Here is a 19196-nt window from a genome sequence, read left to right as displayed (position 1 = left end):
CTGTCTTTTTTCTTTCTTTGAATTCAAAACTGTGTTTATGCTGGACACTGAAATGCATTTTGCTTTTCTGGATATGTTTGGCGTTGTGCTTGCATTTGAAATTAATCATTAGGAGTGTTCTGTGGGTATTTAATGTAATCCAGAAATCATTAGAAAAATATTGGAAAGCTATGAAATGTTACATTGTCTGTCTGGTTTTTTGTGGGTTTTTTTTCACCACAAACTCAAAATATAATCCCAGTTGGTTTTGGGTTATGTTTCACTTAACCTTTTCTTTTTCCTTTTTGTGAGTGATTGATGATTGAGGCTTTTGAGTCTCTCTGAAACACTTGTGACTCGCTTTACTGGAGCAAAGAGGTGGCATACAGCTTGACAGAGTCAAGAAATTATTTAATAATGGGAATTTGCTCTCCTTCCTAACTGTTTCCTGCATCCTGCTCACCATATTCCCTTTTTTCTTTTCTCTTGCAGTTAATAGCTCATTACTTAACAGGACAATGGTGCTGTCAGACTTTGAGCTGGTGTCTCCCTCTTCCGAGCTGGTGAGTTCCCCTTGGGAAGGCAGGGATCACATGGACTGCAGTGTCTCGCAGTGCCACTCTGCTAGCAAGCTCTGGATAATGAGGAGAAAGAAGGGGAACTTGACGGGTCACATTCGTGTGTGGGGGAAGGAAGTTAAGACACAGACTAACAACCCCTTTTAGTCAGACACCAGCAGGAAAATGGTCTCCCCCAAACCGTTCTATGAATCCATGATTTTTAGCCTCTGCACGATGCCTCCCTGTTCCTCTCAGATGCTCTGTCACCAGTCCTGTCCCAACACGGGCAGAGTATACACAGCCTTATGGAAACATTCCCTCTTTTTCTGCAGGACAACACCACCATTGACTGGGCAGCTCTGACAGCCAAGGAGTGCTTGAAGTATGGGGGACAACTTGTGGGCAACAACTGTGACTATGTCCCTGACATCACCCTCATGTCTTTCATCCTCTTCTTTGGCACTTACACCTGCTCCATGGCCCTCAAGAAATTCAAGACCAGTCGCTACTTTCCCACCACTGTGAGTATCTCCTTGTCACCTCATCAGTCTTGCTGAGGGCACAGGTCAGCCTTCCTTTGGAGTAGCTGTCCTACACACAGGGAGGGATGCTCTGCAGGGAAGCCAGGTTGCACTGGTTGGGATAAAAGTGCAACTGGTTGTTGGATCTGGTTAACAAAGGTATGCCTGGGATTGCTCCCAGTGCTTCTGGAGGGCACAGGTAAGACAGCAGAAGAGCCAAGGGGAGCCATAACCTGTTTGGGTAATGTGGCAGGGATCCTAAAGGTGCTGAAGGTGACCCTTGCAAGCTTACAGGCATGTCTCAGGTGCATCTGCTTGTTTTGTCCCCAGTGAGGCTCCCAGGCCAGGCGTGCGAGCCAGCGCTTCCTGTGTGTGCCAAAGCCATTTCTCTCTGAGACCGCCCTGTTTCTGGCATTCTGACACACAGGGATTTATCCTGCATGGATGTTTACTGTTCCACTGTCTTACAGTTGAACCTGTCTTATTTTTAATAAAAAGGAAACACATTCCAGCCGGGCTGGAATGCAGCTCAATTTATCTGTAACCCTGTGAACCCAGGAAACCTGGAAGGAACAGCAGTTCTGGAAAGCTCACACAGTTCCAGGCTAGCATGGTGGCTCCTGTCTGGTTAAATTCTGAGGTCTGATCAGTGGCAGCTTTAAGTTGTTGTATTCCAGCGACTTCAGGAGAGCTGCAGTCTTAGGGATTTAGCTGAGAAGCCTGGTTTGTTTTCCTGTCTGCTTGGTTTGATTTATTACTTGAACAGCAAACAGCGTAACCTCTGCCAGTCATTCAGAGGATCTCATTTGTGGAAGCTTGTGTTGTTTTTGTGCTTCCATTTAGGCTTTCAGAGAGCACAGTAAAGTACCAAGGCATGGGTGGCAAATGACACTGGACATGACGGTGGGTGTCTTTGTGGGAGAAGTATCGATGAGCTTGTCTTGCCAGGGAGTTTCTCATGTAGACACTAAAGCGTGGGTGAAATGGTGTTTCATGGTGCTAACTCCTGTGGTTATGATATCACCTTCTCTTTCAGGCCCGGAAGCTCATCAGTGACTTTGCCATTATCCTGTCCATTTTGATTTTCTGTGGAATAGATGCCCTGGTTGGTGTGGACACACCAAAACTAATTGTGCCAAGTGAATTCAAGGTATGTTGTTGTGAGCTTGTTTGCTGGCCTTTGGAAGAGGTTCCTTTTCCCTCACACCTGCCCTGTATGGAATGACTTGCCCTCAGAATGGGAATGTAGTCAGTGGTCTGGAAAGGGCCGGTTTACTCAGAGGGTTTAGGGTTAGGATGGTTTTTGTTAGCATCATTTTGGTTGGCTGATTTATCTCCTAAATTCTGCCTCCATACTTGGAACCTTTGATTGGTGTTAATGGGAAGGATGAAACTGTGACAAATCTGAAGTGTCTCCCTGGAGCTCCATTGCTGGAAGCAAAGCTGGTTTTGGGATGTCATCACCCCTGTACTGCGCCTCTAACGCAAGCTTTCTTTTCCTTGCCCTTCAAAGCCAACCAGTCCTGAGAGGGGTTGGTTTATCCCACCCTTTGGAGGAAACCCGTGGTGGGTGTACCTGGCAGCGGCCATCCCTGCCCTGCTGGTGACCATCCTCATCTTCATGGACCAGCAGATCACTGCTGTCATCGTCAACAGGAAGGAGCACAAGCTTAAGGTGGGTGTGCCTTGTGCCTGAGCATGTCCAGGGGCTTTCCCTCCTGTCACCTTCCTCCCTTGTGGACACAAGCCTATTCCCTGTCACTGGCTGCTGTTTCTAAGCAGGAAAAATGGCTTTGTGGCCAAAGCTGCACGGTGCTGTCAAATGCGGGCAATAAGCTGGAGGGATTTGGGACATACCAAGGGCATAACCCCAGTTGGATGTTATTTAAAGAAGAGCTGACACATAACAGCCTAAGATGTAGTCATGTTTTTAAAATAAACTTTCCAGACCAGTGCTATGCAGTTTTTCATGCCTGTAGGGTTTTTTTTTTCTTTCCCTGCACGGTCAGTTCTATTGAAAAATATTAAATTCCTGTAAAAGAAGACTCTCCCTTCCTGCTAACAGGGCACATTTCAAGTGGTCTGACCTGTGGGAGTAATGACTCCCTCAAAACAGAGGTAATAGTGGTTCATTATTTAGATACCTGCTTCATCAGTTATCCAGAGAGCTACTGGAAATAGGAAGGGAGCTTCTGCTTGGAAAAGAGGAGGATGTTTCAATTCATGTGGTCGCTGTAAACTTTAGACAAGTAATGTGTAATTTAAGACCATCTGGAGCCCAACCTGGAGAGGAGACAGTTGAAGTACCAGGGAATGGGAAAGGTTTCTTGTATACAGTGATGACTGCTGGCTGATAGCATAAAAAACCCCCTTAGAACATCCCTGTTTGCCACCTAGATCTCGGCAGATAAATTCAATATCTGGGCCCTCGTGTTCCTCAGAGATGGCTGATCAGTTTTAGGTCTGTCTCCTGCAGCTAACTAAGCAGACATAGCATTTTCTTAAACACTCTTAAGAAAATATTCGCTGTTCTTCCCTCATGAAGAAGAGGCCCCTCGTCTCTGCAGCTTATGAACCACTGAGTGTGGTTTTGCTGTCAGCACTGGCTATACTTTTTTAGTAACAAAGTTATAAACACTCCAGCAAAGTACTGTTTGATATAAAAAAAGTATTCCCTGCTTCCTTTGTTATGGTGTGAGCATGGTATTTTGTGGAACTGAGGGTTCACAAGCCCCATCCTGTTGTTCCACACCAAAAAACACTTCCATGTGCAAGATCTGCTATAGGAAAAAGGCTTTTTTTTTCTGCTCATCCCTTGCTAAAAGTGTTGGCAGGGTGTTGCTGGGTGCCCATCCCGGTGCCACCAGCCAGCCAAGGTAAGCAGCACATGTGTGAGGAAAACAGTGAAGACTATTCAAAAGAAGCTAGATTGCTCTCCCTCCTGGGTCATCCTAGGCCTACATCATTTGTTTTTTCCAATAAAATCAAATTGAATGGGATTAAAAAAAGGTTAATCTGTTTTAAAATAGCAAACCTTAGAGGTTTGTCCGCTGTTTTTCTGAAGATCCCTTTTCTTGGTGGCTCTTTTGTTTCTTCACTCCTTCTCTTGGCACTTGTGACCACTGGATTTCCTGTTTGATTTCATTAAAGGATTTTAAAAATGGAGGATCAGAGGTGTTTGAAAAGGAATCAAGAATGAGGGCAACTTTCTCCTTTGGGTAGAGAATGAGGCTTTAGCTGTTCTAGTTGCACTCTTGGAGGAGCCTGGGGTTGGGTCCTGAGGGAGGTGCTTCCTTATGCTGTTCACAAGATCCGATGTATATCTGGTGTTTGGCTCTGCTGGCCTGGATGTTGCAGAAAGAAATGCTGCCTGTCTGGTGTGCCTCTGCCCTGCTCTGTAGGCATTTGGAATAATTAGGCTGAAGGTTGTTTGTCTCCCTCCACAGAAAGGTGCTGGATATCATCTGGATTTGTTCTGGGTGGCCATTCTGATGATTGTCTGCTCCTTTATGGGGCTGCCCTGGTACGTGGCTGCTACTGTCATCTCCATCGCTCACATCGACAGCTTGAAGATGGAGACGGAGACTTCAGCCCCTGGAGAACAGCCCAAGTTTTTGGGAGTGAGGTATGTCCAACCAGGAACACTGAATTACCTTGTTTTCCTGCAAAATCCTTTTGTACAAAGAATTTTGTGCTGCTTTCTCTCTATTTTCAAAGCAAATTCCTTGGGCAAGCCCCCATGTGACTCCTCCAAAGTTTATTTGGCCACATCAGATGCAGTGTTCCTGTGTTAAAGGAAATAAATTTCCTGCAGATTTCTCTAACCAGAGAAATTAAGCATTCTTTAGCAAATGTAGTGGTCAAACATACAAATCTGCCATACCTAGTGCAACCAGCTCTACTTAATGAAGCGTTCTTTCCTGTGTTTGGTTGCCTTAATTAAGTGGTCTGAAGTGCCTCCGATGGGATTACTCCTGGAATCAGGCTGCTTGTTTAGGCAACTAAATAGAAATTTTATGGCCTGACTTTCAGTGTTCTGAAATACTACCGGCCGAGGTATTTTTGGATGTGGGAAGCCCTGTGGGTGCTGCTGAAGGCACATGTTCAGCACCCTGTGAAGGTCTGAATGATTTATCCGGCTGCTGGAGTGCTCTGGGCAGGGCTCACAACCTGTTACTGATCTCAGTGTGGAGAGCTGATGATTTATTGCCTCTCTGCATGCTCTGAGTACGGCTGTGCAGGGAGCTGGGAGTGCTGTTGGATGGTTTGTAATGTTTAACTTGTAAACACGCTCCCCCTGCTCAGTTGCAGCGCTGTGTTGATCCCCAAACAGTGTAACAAAACGATCTGGGAGTTTAAAACAGAGGTCTGCCAGGCTTGGTCAGGATCCAGCCATCTGCCTGATGCTGGTGGCTGAAAAATGGGGCTGCAAAAATGGGTTTTGGGGATTTCAGCTGACATTAAGTACCTGTGGTCCTGACTCAGTGATGTTGTTTCAGGGAGCAGAGAGTCACCGGAGTCATCGTTTTCATCCTGACTGGAGTGTCTGTCTTCATGGCTCCCATCCTGAAGGTAAAGACTGTTGACAGTTCTTTGAAAGCTTAAATCCAAAACTTTTTGGAAGGAAAAACCAATATGGTTGTAGTGTGCTAGACCAGGGGTCACTATTCAGGGCTGGGGTTCTTGGGCACCGCGGGTTTTTTCATTTTAATATTATTTTTCCATGTTTGCATAAAGTTAAGTTCCCTTTTCTTTTATGGTTTCTTTTATACCTCTACTGGGCCTGTGTTTTATGGAAAACATATTGTGGATAAAGCTCAGAGTATGGAAAACATGTTTCTGGAGGAAGCAGTGCAATTAAATGGCATTTCTTCATCTCCTGAACCGTTTTTTTCCTGTGAGGTTAGCCAAGGCTGTGGACAGATGTGCTGCTGATGGACCAGTGGATCTAGGTAGGTTACTGTTTTCCAAGACCAGAAATGTGTTGGCATGTAGCCACAGAGAAATGCATCCTTAGTGGATCATCAGATTGTAGAAGGAAACTGGAAAACCTGCTTATCCCTGTCTTGTGGAGGATGTTGCCTTCTCCGGGGATAGTGATGGACGTGGTGCCAAGCATGCATGTACTGTCCAGCAGGAGATGTCAGCTGCAGGAGCCCTTATCCATGGATCCGTAGGCCAATGGCATGAGCAGAAGATGTCAGACCAGTGGCACGGTGCGCCGTAACTGCGGGACAGAGCAGATGGGTGTCTGGAGGAGCATTTCTGGAGGCTGCAGATGAGTTTTTGGAAACCACAGGGACTGAGGCACAGTGAGATATGAGCCTGAGGGTAGGAGACAGGTAGGGAGCAGCAATGCTGCCTGTGGAGAGAGTGGAGACAGTGGATTTCTGAGCCACTGTGTTGCTGTTCTTCATTTCTAAGGTTGTTTAGCTCGAATTTTAGTGTCTTGGGTAACAGCTTCCACCTCCACACAAACAGGCATTTCTGTGCCTTTAATGCCTGATTGTGATAATCCTGGTTTTTACTTTATGTGACCTTTCCCTGCAAGATCCCTCTTCCTCTATTCCACTGGGGTCTGTTACTTCCCCTATTATTGCTTCAGTCATTAATTATTTGTCTGGGCTTCCCCTAAGACAATGTGTGGGGAAGATCCTTGCTGGAGGACGCCTGGGGATAAGTCAGCACGCTCCTGGCCCACGTGCCAGTGGGAAGGACCTGGCAGGATTTCAGGACCTTTAGCAAATTCCAGTGGCAGGGTCCTGCTGGAGAGAGCTGCACTGCTAAAGACATTGCAGAACATTTCAGTCTTCTCCTGCCACCGGCGAATTGAACGCTGGCAATCCCAAATTCAATAAACCAGGCAATCCACAGAATAATCCCAGCTTTGTTTTCTGAGGGCTTTGCGGTGGCTGTGCTGGTTTCGGAAGTTGCTGGTGTTTCTGCTCAGCCCAGGCAGATCTCCACAGAAACATCCTTGGCCCTGCTAGGAGGCTGATAGGCACTTTCCCATAAATACAGTTTTAAGCCTGTTGGCCTGCAGCAGCTTTGCTCAGAGCACCAAAGCCAATACCCGCATCGTTAGGGAAAACTTTGCCAAGAGAAAGTCTTCCGAAATGACAGCACTGGTTGCTGCTCTGCAGGATAATGTACTGAGGTTTCACCTCGGGATGATCCACAGGATTAATCGTCATGGAATGGTGAAATAATATTCAGACATTTTTCTTACTTTAAAAAAAACCCATGGAAATAAATAAAAGGGGAGGAGAAGAGAGCAGTGAAAATGAGCTAGGAAGCTCAACTCTTGCTTACTGGAGCTACTGTCATGCTTGTTTCATCCCTCAGATCCAGTGAGGATTTTGAATCCCGTGGTCACCCACAGCTTTGTGAACCACATGCTGGGTCCCCGTCCCTCACACAATGGTGTTGGCAGACCCCACGCTGCAGAAAAAGCATTTGCCTTCGAATGGGAAAGATCAGTGCAGCTCACTCGAAGGAAGAAATAAATCCCAGAGAAGGATGAGTTAGCAGTTAAGAAGCTCACAGGAGGTGATGGGCAGTGAGACTCGGGAAGGAAGGAAAAATGCAGGCAGGGAGGCTTTGGGCAGCATGTGGCCGGGTGACTTTGGTGATCATGTGCCCCCAGGGGAAATGCCTGCTGGAAATGATGAGTAAGGTGATGGGGAATATGCTAAAACACTGGATAGCTGCTGTGTTACTTGCCTCTTCAATGATCTCTGTGCAGAGGTAGGAAGGGGAGGGTTCCCAGCACAAAAGTGCTGGGAACAGTGGGCGCTGTGGCCTGGCTGTGGCTGCCATTCAGTGGCAGCCACCTGGCGCTGCACGAGGGGCTATCCTTTGGAGCTCATCCCATCCTCCCTGGGCTCCAGGAAATCCTGCAAAGGCCATTATTCAGCTCCTGCCTGTGGTTTGTTCCAAGCATTCCTGTTCCTGTCATGCCAGGCTGGCTGCCCACTTCTGTGTTGAGGGACAGAGGCTCATTCTGGGGAGCCTGTCTGGTGTTCCCCTGCACCTTCTTCACTCCCGCGGGGAGATGTGCCCAATGTGGAGGAATGGGCAGCACTTAGCACTTTGAGGGAGCAGAAAGCGATGTTTGAAAGGACGCATCCTGGCAACGAAGAAGGGAAGTCACAGTCCTGTATTTGGGAGTAGTTATGGATTAATGTGTGCAAGAGACGGAGCAGGCAGAGATTGGCTTGGCATGACTGTTGTCGCTGAGGTGGGACTCCAAAGAACAGCCTTTCTGCATGGATTTGCATGGCCTACTGAGCTGGACTGGACCTGGAATCACAGGATTGTTTCAACTGGAAAAGCTCTCTAAGATCACCCAGTCCCACCAGCACTGCCAAAGTCACCACTAAACCATGTCCCCAAGTGCTACATTTACCCTGCTTTTAAATTCCTCCAGAGATGGTGACTCCAGCACTGCCCTGGAAAGCCTGTGCCAGGGCTTGAGAACCCTTTCTATGAAGGTGTTTTTGCTAACATCCCACCTAAACCTCCCCTGGCGCAACTTGAGTCCGTTTCCTCTTGCTCTGTCACTTGTTATCTGCGAAAACTGGGTATACCACAAACTACAGGACCATGCTGCCATCTTTTCTTCTCTGCCTTCTGCTTCCACAAATCAGAGGTGAAAGGCAGTTCGAAGCTCACTGGAACACATTTGCCCACCTGCTGCTCAACTTGCTGAGTGACTGGCATCATTCCCTCTGGTTCTTGACAAGATGTCCAAGTCCTGGTGAAGTGAGAGAGTGTGATTGCACAAATGTCCTTGTGTCTCTCAAAACACAGCAGAAGGATTTATTGCTTATTTGCCTTTATTTTGCTTTATTATTTGTATCGCTTCATTCCTCTGTGTTGTCCACTCATGGGTGCAGTTTGAATTGATGACAGGCTGGGAGTGTTGTCCCACTGTGCGTTAGCGGTGCATGGCATATGGGGAGGTTGTTCACCTGGTCTCTCATGCTCTTCCTCCCACAGTTCATTCCCATGCCTGTACTCTATGGTGTCTTCCTCTACATGGGAGTTGCATCCCTCAACGGCGTGCAGGTGAGTCATCAACCAGCACCGGGCTTCTTCCACAACCCTCCAGCTTTCCCCTTCCCCTTCACTGCCTCCTCTTCCTTCCCAGGAAACCCATGGAGGGTGGCACCTGTTGACAAACTTTGCCACAGCCTGGGTGTCCTGAGATGGGAGACCAAGGGAGAGTGGCCAAGTGGGCACTTGTCAGTGCCAGGGGCTGCTTTGTGAAGGCCTGGGTCCATCTTTGGCAAACAGGACGGGGCTTGGAGCAACCTGGTCTAGTGCAAGGTGTCTCTACCCATGGCAAGGGGGTGGAACAAGAGGATCCCCTTAGGATCTCCTCCAACCCAAACCATTCCAGGATTCTACAGGCTTCTGCCCCAGCTCAGGCTCACTCCCAGGGTGGTTTGGGTCCTCTGCCACAGACTGAAGGCAAACAAGGAGGATGATTTATGGCAGCAGGGTCATTCCTCAATGCTAACGAGCAGGGACATTGTTCTCCAGGGAGGGGAAGCCAAGCCCCTCTCTTTGTCATTGAGGAAATCTTACGTAAGGAGCCATTCTCATGCCCAGTGCCTGTAGCTGGCCCAAGGAGGCTGGACACGGTTTTGTTGCTTTCTGGCACCCTGTTAATTGTGGCTTTTCTTTTTCGTGCTGGGTTGTGCCCTAAGGGGAAGGGACTGCCTGTTCTGTGAGCCCCAGAATTCCCTCGGGTGTTCTGTAAAACAGCTCCAGCTTCCATTCATTGGTGCAGGGTCCGTCTGGTCCAGGCAGTGGGCAGTGAGCCCGCGCTCCGGCAGGGGACAACGAGGGGATTGTCCTGCTGGCCCCCAGGCTGGCTCTCCTGTAGGGGATTTCCCCTGCTCCCGACCCAGGTGGTGGGGGGACTGGGATCAAGAGTGTTTTTTACTCAATGAGAAATCCCCATTTTGGTTTAACTCCCAAGTCCATCCGGTCCAGCATAGGGCAAAGGGATACTGCTGGGAAAGCTGCCCGTCTTCCTTGCTCTTCGGTGAGGTGCTCTTCTGTTCGCTGGCAGTGCAGTGTCTGCCCTCGCCTCTGTTGACCTCTGCTCCCAATTTATTTGGGGAAGACAAAAGCATTGCTCCTGAAGGCTGAATGTCTTCCCTTGGCAGGAGCAGGGAATGGGAGGACAGTAAAAATACCCCAGAGTGTGATGCTGACCCTGGTTTGGGCATTCATCTTGTTTTCTCTTTTTTGTGCATCCTGGGTTTCATTTCACCATCCCCTTTATTTTCCTTTCCAGTTCATGGATCGTCTGAAGCTGCTCTTGATGCCTCTAAAACACCAGCCTGACTTTATCTACCTGCGCCACGTCCCGCTGCGCCGGGTACACCTCTTCACCTTCCTGCAGGTGGTGTGCCTGGCCCTCCTCTGGATCCTCAAATCCACTGTGGCCGCTATCATATTCCCTGTCATGGTGGGTGATGCTCTTCTTTGTTGCTGCCTGCTCCGAGCTTCCCCTCCCCCTCTCCAAGCTGTTCTCCTTTGTTCCAAAGCGCGGGCAAAACCAAATGTAACTCAAACTCTTTAGCAGTGTCTGATTGGCCGGTCACCCCGGGTCCACCCCCAGTCCTCCCCTTTCCCCTTCTCCGAATAAAAGAGAGGACCAAGGGGGGGCCTGCCCTCTTTTGGCTTTGCAACTCTTTCTGCCACCATCTGTGTGCTTCTGTTTCTTTTGAAAGCTTCTAATTGTGGGAAATTAGGCAAGCTAAGAGCTATAATTCTCCCTCTTTGCTTCTGCTGGTGGTATTAGATTTGCAGCTACCATTTTGCCGCTTTTAGAGCTACTGAAATGCTAGATTGCCCATGCTACCTCTCTAGGCTGCTCGAGGCTTTCTAAGGCATTAAACTACTAGCCTAGCCGGTAAAAAGCTCTAAGTATACCCCCACACTCCTTCACATTCCTCACTTTGACCACAGCCTGCTCCTTCCTTGCTTGTACACTCCTGTAATTGTGTAAATCCAACCTCTCCCTGGCGAATCTCTGGCTCAGAGCTCCACTCATGGCACTCATGTAGCACTGCACGGGGTCAGTGTGGCTGTGGCTGCCTTTACATAAATCATCTGGAGGAAAACGAGCCTGGAAAGTTAATTTTTTCCCAGGATGGTGTAGTTAGTGTTGACCATTCGTGGCTGCCAAGGTGAGGTTTGCCGTGGTTTCTCCTTGAGCTGCACAAACCAAGGAGAGTGACATCGTTTTCCTGTTTTAGTCCACACTAACTACCAGATACAAAATGTCTCCCTGGCTTTTAAATAGCACAAATTGACAAAACCAAGAAGGAGGCTCAGTGCTAAGAGGGGTGCCAGAGGGAGGGAAAGGGAATGTCTCTTTTCCTTGAACTCAAGTAAAAAGACACTAATGTTGTTTACCATCGGTGGGTGATTATTCATATTATAACTAGAGCTATAGACACAGTTAGGCACTCTCTGGCTTGGAGATGGGTCAGACTTCTGCAAAGACAAAGCTTTATGAAACTCCTGAATAAATCATGGCCCCAGGTCACCTAATTTCAGGTTTATGGACAAGTAAAATATCAGTTGTGGGGGCAGGTATGAGCTGCAGTGCTTATTCAAGGGAGAAAAGGAGGGAGGGCAGAACCCAGATACAGAACAAGATGGTGAAATGAGAAAAGATGATGCAAGTAAAAAAATCCTCCAAGTGTTCCTGCTGGGACACATGCTCCTGTAAAAGATGTTAAAAATTAGTAGTAATTCCTACTGGTGTGGCATTCCATCGCAATTCCATGGCTGTGTTGCACTGATTTTGGAAGCTGAATCTAAAATCTCTTTGCCCATATTAGAATCTGAGTGAAACTCAAGGCTGCCAAAGTTTGTTAGAATGGTGCAGACTCAGGGAAGGCACAGCCACAGCTTTGATGGAGCTGGATGTGATGGCAAAAGCTCAATTTTCTGCACTCATGAGCAAAAAAAGTACAGACTTCCAGTTTGTGAGGGTTTGCCCAACTCCCTGTTTATTTGGAGGAAAGGTATTTTCAACACAGTAATTCATAGTGGGATGATCATGGGTGTCTGCATGGCATCTTTCCACCCTGAGTAATTCCTCATGTCTGTAACTGCGTCTTAAGTTGCACAAGTCAAAGCTTGAGATCTTTTCCTAGGAATTGTTTGTGCTGCGGATCATCATTGCTTGGGACAAAGTTTTCCTTGAAGGCAGCCTGTTGGGAATGGGTTACAGCTTCCAGCCTGTGGATGTAGCCATTAGCAAAGCCTATGTAGGATCCCAGTGGCCTCTGCTGGGGGTGTCAGACCCAGCGTCCATGTAAACACCCATTTCAGACACGTGCCTTCCTTTTTCCCAGTGCTTTCATTGCAGTCTTGCACAGAACAAGCTTTTCCTCCAGTTTCCTGCTGCCACAATCCCAGTAAACTTTATTCTGCAAACCCTGGGAGCATGGATTGGCACTTGTCTGATTTCTTAAGAGCTCAACTGGGCAAGTGGTGAGAAGTAAGTCAAGGTTTTATTACTCAGGCTGTCCTGTGAACCTGCCTCCAAAAGTAAATGAAAGTGCTCGGTTTTTTCTATTTATTGTTTAGTAATACAGGATTATTCAGTGATTATGATACTGTTTTGTGTCCACTGCTTCTGTTTTTTTCTGACATGAGGCAGTCACAGCACAACCTTTCAAGCTGACAGAGATGTCCCAGGTGTTCACCACCTTCTTTGTATGTTCATTTACAGCCAGAATTCAAGAGTGTGGGCTTAGAAGCAGAACTGAGAGGAATGCAGTGTTCCAAATGAAAGGTATAATGTGACTGGGAATGCCTCTCTGCCTTTGCAGATCTTGGCCCTGGTGGCAGTCAGAAAAGCCATGGACTACCTCTTTTCCCAGCATGACTTAAGCTTTCTTGACGACGTCATTCCAGAAAAGGACAAGAAGAAGAAAGAGGATGAGAAGAAGAAGAAAAAGAAGAAGGGCAGTATGGACAGTGACAATGATGATGTAAGGAGCTTCCTGCTCTTGTCATATTCCTCCTTCCTAGGTAGCTGCTGGGGTTAGCTTCCAGTAGCTAACCTCCAGCACGTTCCATGCCCTGCCCAGTGCTGCAGGCTGGACATTTTCCAGCTACTTGGGGAGCTGACAGCTCAGTCTTTTGCTGCTGCAGCAAATGGGTCCCAAAGAAAACTTATTTTCTACACTGCCTTCCCTTTTCCAGCCTGTGGTGGGTGGTTTGTGCATTGCCAGGAATGAAATCGCACTTTCCAAGAGCACCAGGTACCTGCTGAGATGTCATGCCCCTTGCTAGAATGCCTCTGATGACCCTGCCTCCTCCAGCTTCCCTCCTGCGCCTTTCTCCCCTTCATTGTCTCTTGCATTTTAGGAGGAGAATGCTTTTCACCAGCAGCTCAGGTCCTTCTGTTTTTTTTTTTTTTAATATTTTTGTAATGGCTCTTTTGGAAAGCACAAAATAGATGTGATTTGTCATATTGCAGGAAAAACTGCTTTGTGTTGGTAAACCTCATCACCTAAGTGTTTCCCGAGCATCCGTGCCCTCTGCAGTACACTCTGGTCCTACCTCAGGGGGCAGCATGCCCTAAATAGTGAAAAGTGACCCGGCTAGACCAGACCCATGTGCCTTTGACTGTTTCTTTCCTTCTCTATATATAAAAAGAAGAAATGTAGTCCTGGTGCTTTTAAATATTCTCCTTCTCAGGTCTAACTCAAATCCTTTAAATTTGCATTGAAGTGCTAAACCCACTCTGTGGTGAGTTCTAAGCATGGCGTCACTTCTGCTCATGTCCATGAAGAAGGGCCTTTCCTGGGGTGTAGGGAGAGGTAAGGTCGCCTGAAGCTGGAAAAGAATCCCATTTTAGTGCAGTGGGAAAAACAGCTCAGAGGATTGGCTTTTAGTTCAGACTAAGTTCAGCAAGCAGCCCTGTCCCATCATTCCTCCAGATCCCAGGGCGAGGGTTATCTTTAGCACCTCTGAGCAAACCAAAATGAGATTAAAAGAGGCCCTCCTGAGTAGTCAGCAAAAGTTTTACTCCGTCCCAGCCTCTTGACTGGTGTGAATCCAGCAGCGTCTTATCCCGAGCCATGGGTCCCCTCTCTCCAGTATGTTTTAAGATACTTCCTCTCTTCCCAGGCTTTTCCTGAATTCCAGGTACAGTAATTAACCTAATGGGTAAGAGATTTTATGCAAAATACTGGTTCTTAACTCTTGTTGGTTTTTTTTCAGCACTTGCTTTTACCAGCTTCCCGAACATACAGCACTGGGCATTACTGGTTGGATTACATTCACACTTTCCCTTCCAGAAATATCCACCCCCCAGAGTTAATCCAGTGGGATTCGGGGGGCAATATAGGGATCCGAGTTCAGACAAGGGAACTGCTGGGTGTTGCTTGTGCTTTATTTGAGTTTCGCTTGTCCCTGAGCCTCATAAAAATAGTCCTGAGGAAACATCTTGCTGTTGGAGTATGAAATAAGGCACTGGATATCAGTTATGTTAAAAAACAAATTAAAAATAAGAATAATAATCCAAGGAGAGCCATTCTCTGGCCTCCTTAGTGTTTTCCTGCCCTGACTGAAAGGTCTCCTCCCTCCACCCTGGTGTTGTGGATCTGGTTCTCTTCAGGAACAAAGATGTCCCAACACTTCTGGCAAATCCCACTTTTCTTGCCTTAGCCGAGTTAGGCAGTATCAGCCTTTCCCTGCCTATGAGGAGTTCCCTTTATTTTTAAAAGAGCAAAACAATCCCAAGCACCTCCAGTTAAGCAGAAACAGCTGGGTGACAGAAGGCAGTGGGGTGTAAAATTCTGCTGGTACCCAACCCCGGCTTTTCTCTCATCCTGACCTGGCTGCTGTTTCTCTGGCTGGGCCAGGGTTACAGAATTCTTCCAAGGGCTCTGGAATTGATGAACCAGAGGTGTAACTGAGATTGGGTTTGACTCCACTTGCATTAAAGAGAGATCTGAGCCAGTCTGGTGTAAGGAACCTCTGCCATGTCATATCTGGGCCCTGTAGAGCGATTGGGAACAACCAAGGGCTTTTACAAAAATCCCAGCAGGATAAAGGGTTTGGATGAGCTTTTCCAGCAGCCAGTGCCCTGCTGTGTCCGCCCACAAATGCATTTTCCATCTCTATTTCCTGCAGCTGACTCCAGGCAGAATGGGATCGTGTCTTAGAAGATGATGGGGTGGGAAGAGGGAAGATTTATTGCAAGTTACAATTCCACAAGATTATTCTTTCAGTCTGTTTTATTTTCGGAGTATGAGGGATGAAGGGAAGTGGGGTGCAGTGGGGAACCAGTGGAATCCATCAGGCAACTAAGCTGGAGGATGCTTTTCTCTTTTTTCTTCTTTTCTTTTCCTCGTTCTTACAGAACTATGTGAAGGATAATTTTAATGTGTGGGAGACGATAAAGAGCGAGAGCACTGGGAATATTCTAAGACCTTTTACACGTTTCTTTCACAGTCTGACTGCCCCTACTCAGAAAAAGTCCCAAGTATTAAAATACCAATGGACATCATGGAGCAGGAACCTTTCCTAAGTGATAGCAAACCTGCCGACAGTGAGTAGAACTAAGCTCTTGCATGCCTGCTTGACTCTGACTTGCACTACAAAAATATATCTCTGTATATTTAGAGTGATATTTTTTATTTTTTAATCTTTCCTTTTACTTGAGAAGTACTTTTCTCTTGTTCTTTTTTTTTTTTCCTCTCCTTTTTAATTTCCAGGCCCCTGCTTTATGACAGATTTTGCTTTTGTGAGCTTTTTTTTTTTTTCTTGCTGGTTACAAAATCAGTGTTGTTCCTTCTGGTGCCTCCAGTTTAAGTGCTTTTCTCCAGCTCCTCACAGGCCTCCCGGCCACCCACTCTCTCTTCCTTTCCTCTCCCTCTCCCCCTTGGTGTTAACCTGCTGATGGTGGGATTTATTTTTTTCCTCTGAGCCTGGTGTTCTGGATTTGCAGTGCTGTCCTGTCACTGTTTGTTCCCTTAGGTGCCAAGCAGTTGCAAAAATCAGCATTTAACAGAGTAATTAATTATTTGTGTCATTAAGCTGCACAGGCAGAGATCAGTTGGCCATTAACGTATTTCCCTTCTAGGGTGATTTGTGCTCTTCTTTTTGGTTTTAATTTCTCATGTTAATAGCTATAATTGATGAATTTAATCTTTATTTTCAGTCATTCCCATTTTACATTTTCCTCTTTTAAGTGAGGAATCACGGCTGACCTCGGTGATTTTGCCTTTGGGATGACTTTTTAACGTACTAAGGGTGTCATATGCTCTTTTCTTCTGAGGGGGGAGGGGAGAAATACAAACTGAAGTAATAAATCAGTGCTGCTGCCAGGCTAGTGCTTCCTAGGAACAGGACCTAAACCCTGAGATCTTTAGATCCTTAATTTATCCGTAGGGCTGAAGAGCTGGGAGCCAGGTCCCCTTCCTTTAGGTAGCATACAGAGGCCTCAGGGAATGCTAAGCGTTACCCCGTGGGTTTTAGATACAGGAACACTTAAGAGATTGGCATTATAAAACAAAACCATTGGAAAGGAGACATTTTCTTGGCTGTTGGGATACCCTCAATGTTTTGCTGATGTCAGCGCATCATCCAAAATCAGCCTCAGGCAGCCACACATCTTCCTCATTCTGTGTTTTTTGTACGTTCCTGATGTACTAAAACCAAATTGCATCCTAAATATTGTTACTCAGGATTTTAGGATCAGATGCCTTTTTTCCAACATCTTAAGGGCTAAAATAGTTCAGGAAAAGGTAATTCTGCCATCAACCCGTTTGTGGGAATGCCCTTGGAGATGGAACAGGGTAAATCACCCATGAGCTGAGCTGTAGTTGGTTAGTGTATTTATACATTTTTATAATCCAGTATTTTATTTGCTGGTTTTTAATTAGAAACAATGCAAAATAAAAACTAAAATTTACCAGGCCACTGGAATGAAAAAAAAATCAGCACCAGTGTGGGATTGTGCTTGAATACAACTCTGCCATCCAGAGTATATTCCTGATAGTACCACTAACATCAGCTCTCCTGCAGCAAGAGCAGGAATGGGACTCTTATTCCCAGAAAGCACGCTTCCCATAGGGTCGGGGGAGAGAAGCTAGTCCAGGCCACAAGCCACCCTGTTTCTCCCAAGGACTTTGGGTGCGACAGTGGGAGCGCGGGGTAACTGAGGGGTGTAGATCCAAGGTAAGTGTCAAGCCCAAAAGGTGGGGGAACTCCTGGGAAACGGGTCCTGTTTGCACCCAAATACTTTGGAGGAGAGACAGGAATGGAGTGTTTCCTCACCAAGCTGTGGATCCATCTGGCAGCTAACAGGAAAAGAGCTTGGCCCATAGATGTGGGTTGGAGGCGCTGAGGCAGGGCTTGAGGCGCGGTCGGTGCTGCCGCAATGACAGCCGAGGTTTTCTTCCCCCAGGAGAAAAATCACCAACATTCCTTGAGCGCCACACATCGTGCTGATACAATTCCCTTCCTTCAATCACACGCCATGCCAAGGTAAGCACCCGGAAGTGCGCTTTGGAAAGAGTCAGAAAAACGCACCTCTGCCCCCTCTCAGAACACAGCAAGTTTCCTATAGGGAATTCTTAAAAAACACTTGCAGAACATTCCCTACACTGGGTTGCTGCTTCCCAAGGTGATTATGAACAAGTTGATTCCATAGTTATTCCAGCCCCTGGCAGTGCTTGGGATGGGGAGTGGAGAGCCTGTGAGAGACCTGAAGGCTCCAGTGGCCCTGGATAGACCCTGGCTGCAGCACTGAGGACTGGTTTGGGAATCAGACCAGGAGAAAGATGTGGAGCTCCTGGGAGGAGTCCAGAGGGGCATTGCCAAGGGGAAATAACCCATTTTTCCATATCTGTGGTGGAAAATAGAGTAAATAATAATCTTAAATTGCAGCAAGTAATAATTGCTCAGAGTCTGGTCCTTGGGGCCAGCTTGGGCCTCCCGGCACCAGGAGTGGGATCTGGACCTAGGCAAGTTTATTCCTCTGAAACATCAAAGGTGTGTCCGTGCTTACAGGTCTTAGACAGCGGCTGAAATTCATCCCAGTGGCGATGCCCAGATTATTTCAATGGCAGTTGATGGGTATTGTCACAGCCTGGAGTGAAGCACCAGGATGCCCCATCCCTGCAAGTGTCCAAAGCCAGGTTGGACGGGACTTGGAGCAGCCTGGTCTAGTGGAAGGTGTCCCTGTCCATGGCAGGGGGTGGAACTGGATGAGCTTTAAGGTCCCTTCCAAGCCAAACACTTTGGGATTCTGTGAGGCACAAGTGCAGGACACTTGGAGCTCCTGGGTCAGTGAAATGGGTGGTTTTGCCTGCTGCTGTGAGCAGTGTTGAGACCAGCTCATTCAGATTATCTGTGTGTGGGCCTTACCGTAAATCCAGCCGTGTATTCCCAAAGCCCAGCGTTTGTCCTGCACTGACCTTGTCTGTCATCTTCTTCGCAGCCCTCCACGAACTCCAGTAAAAGTTGTGCCTCAAATTAGAATAGAACTTGAGCCTGAAGACAATGGTTATTTCTGGAGGAGCAAGGGAACAGAAACTACTTTGTAATTTGTCTGTCTGTCCAATCTTTTACAAATTCATTTTGTCAGTAGCCAAATGTTAAGAAGCTCCCTGCTCCCGCCGGTGAAGGTAATTGAGCCACCCCGCTGCCCCTCCCTGCCCACGGCCCCAGGTCTGTCCGGGTCCCCGCGCTGCCCAGGACTCGGATTGCCTTCTCCTCGGCTCCGAAGCGCAGCGAGGCCAGGAGCATTACAGATGTCACGTCGGACCTGTGGGAATGCCAGAGGCACTGGCTGTTGTGCACCGGTGTTTGTCTGGCAGAACAGAGCTGACCTCCAGGCTAATTCCATGTCTGCGCCCACTGCTCAGAGATGCTGGAACATGCTGCTAACCCTCATGTGCTCTCACCTGTAGATAAAAGAGAAGGTACTTCACTCCCAGCACAGACAGATCATTGCCATCGCTGTAGCATGTTTGGAAATGTCCCTTTCCTATGCAATTTTTTTTTAAAGAAACACTTTAATGGACTTAATCCGTCAGGTACATGGAAGAGTGTTATTTTCCTAGATTATTTTGTTTAAATT

At 47.3% G+C, this 19196-nt stretch overlaps 1 protein-coding gene across 2 annotated transcripts in view; it reads left to right on the top strand.

Annotated features, from left to right (window-relative positions):
• Positions 1 to 18688, top strand: part of SLC4A4 (solute carrier family 4 member 4) — a 115304-nt gene extending 96616 nt beyond the window's left edge. For both annotated transcript variants that reach the window (XM_082282371.1, XM_082282370.1), the window contains 12 exons: positions 472 to 542; positions 872 to 1060; positions 2097 to 2210; positions 2574 to 2735; positions 4507 to 4685; positions 5560 to 5632; positions 9062 to 9130; positions 10371 to 10544; positions 12928 to 13089; positions 15563 to 15659; positions 17520 to 17599; positions 18555 to 18688. In XM_082282371.1, coding sequence (XP_082138497.1) covers positions 472 to 542; positions 872 to 1060; positions 2097 to 2210; positions 2574 to 2735; positions 4507 to 4685; positions 5560 to 5632; positions 9062 to 9130; positions 10371 to 10544; positions 12928 to 13089; positions 15563 to 15659; positions 17520 to 17563 — 1334 coding nt within the window. In that variant the 3' untranslated portion in view covers positions 17564 to 17599; positions 18555 to 18688. The remainder of the gene's footprint in view (positions 1 to 471; positions 543 to 871; positions 1061 to 2096; positions 2211 to 2573; positions 2736 to 4506; positions 4686 to 5559; positions 5633 to 9061; positions 9131 to 10370; positions 10545 to 12927; positions 13090 to 15562; positions 15660 to 17519; positions 17600 to 18554) is intronic.
• Positions 18689 to 19196: the final 508 nt, after the last annotated feature.

The sequence above is a fragment of the Coloeus monedula genome, assembly GCF_965178545.1.
Source record: "Coloeus monedula genome assembly, chromosome: 5".
NCBI lineage: Eukaryota > Metazoa > Chordata > Aves > Passeriformes > Corvidae > Coloeus > Coloeus monedula.
This window is presented reverse-complemented; position numbering and strand designations above follow the sequence as displayed.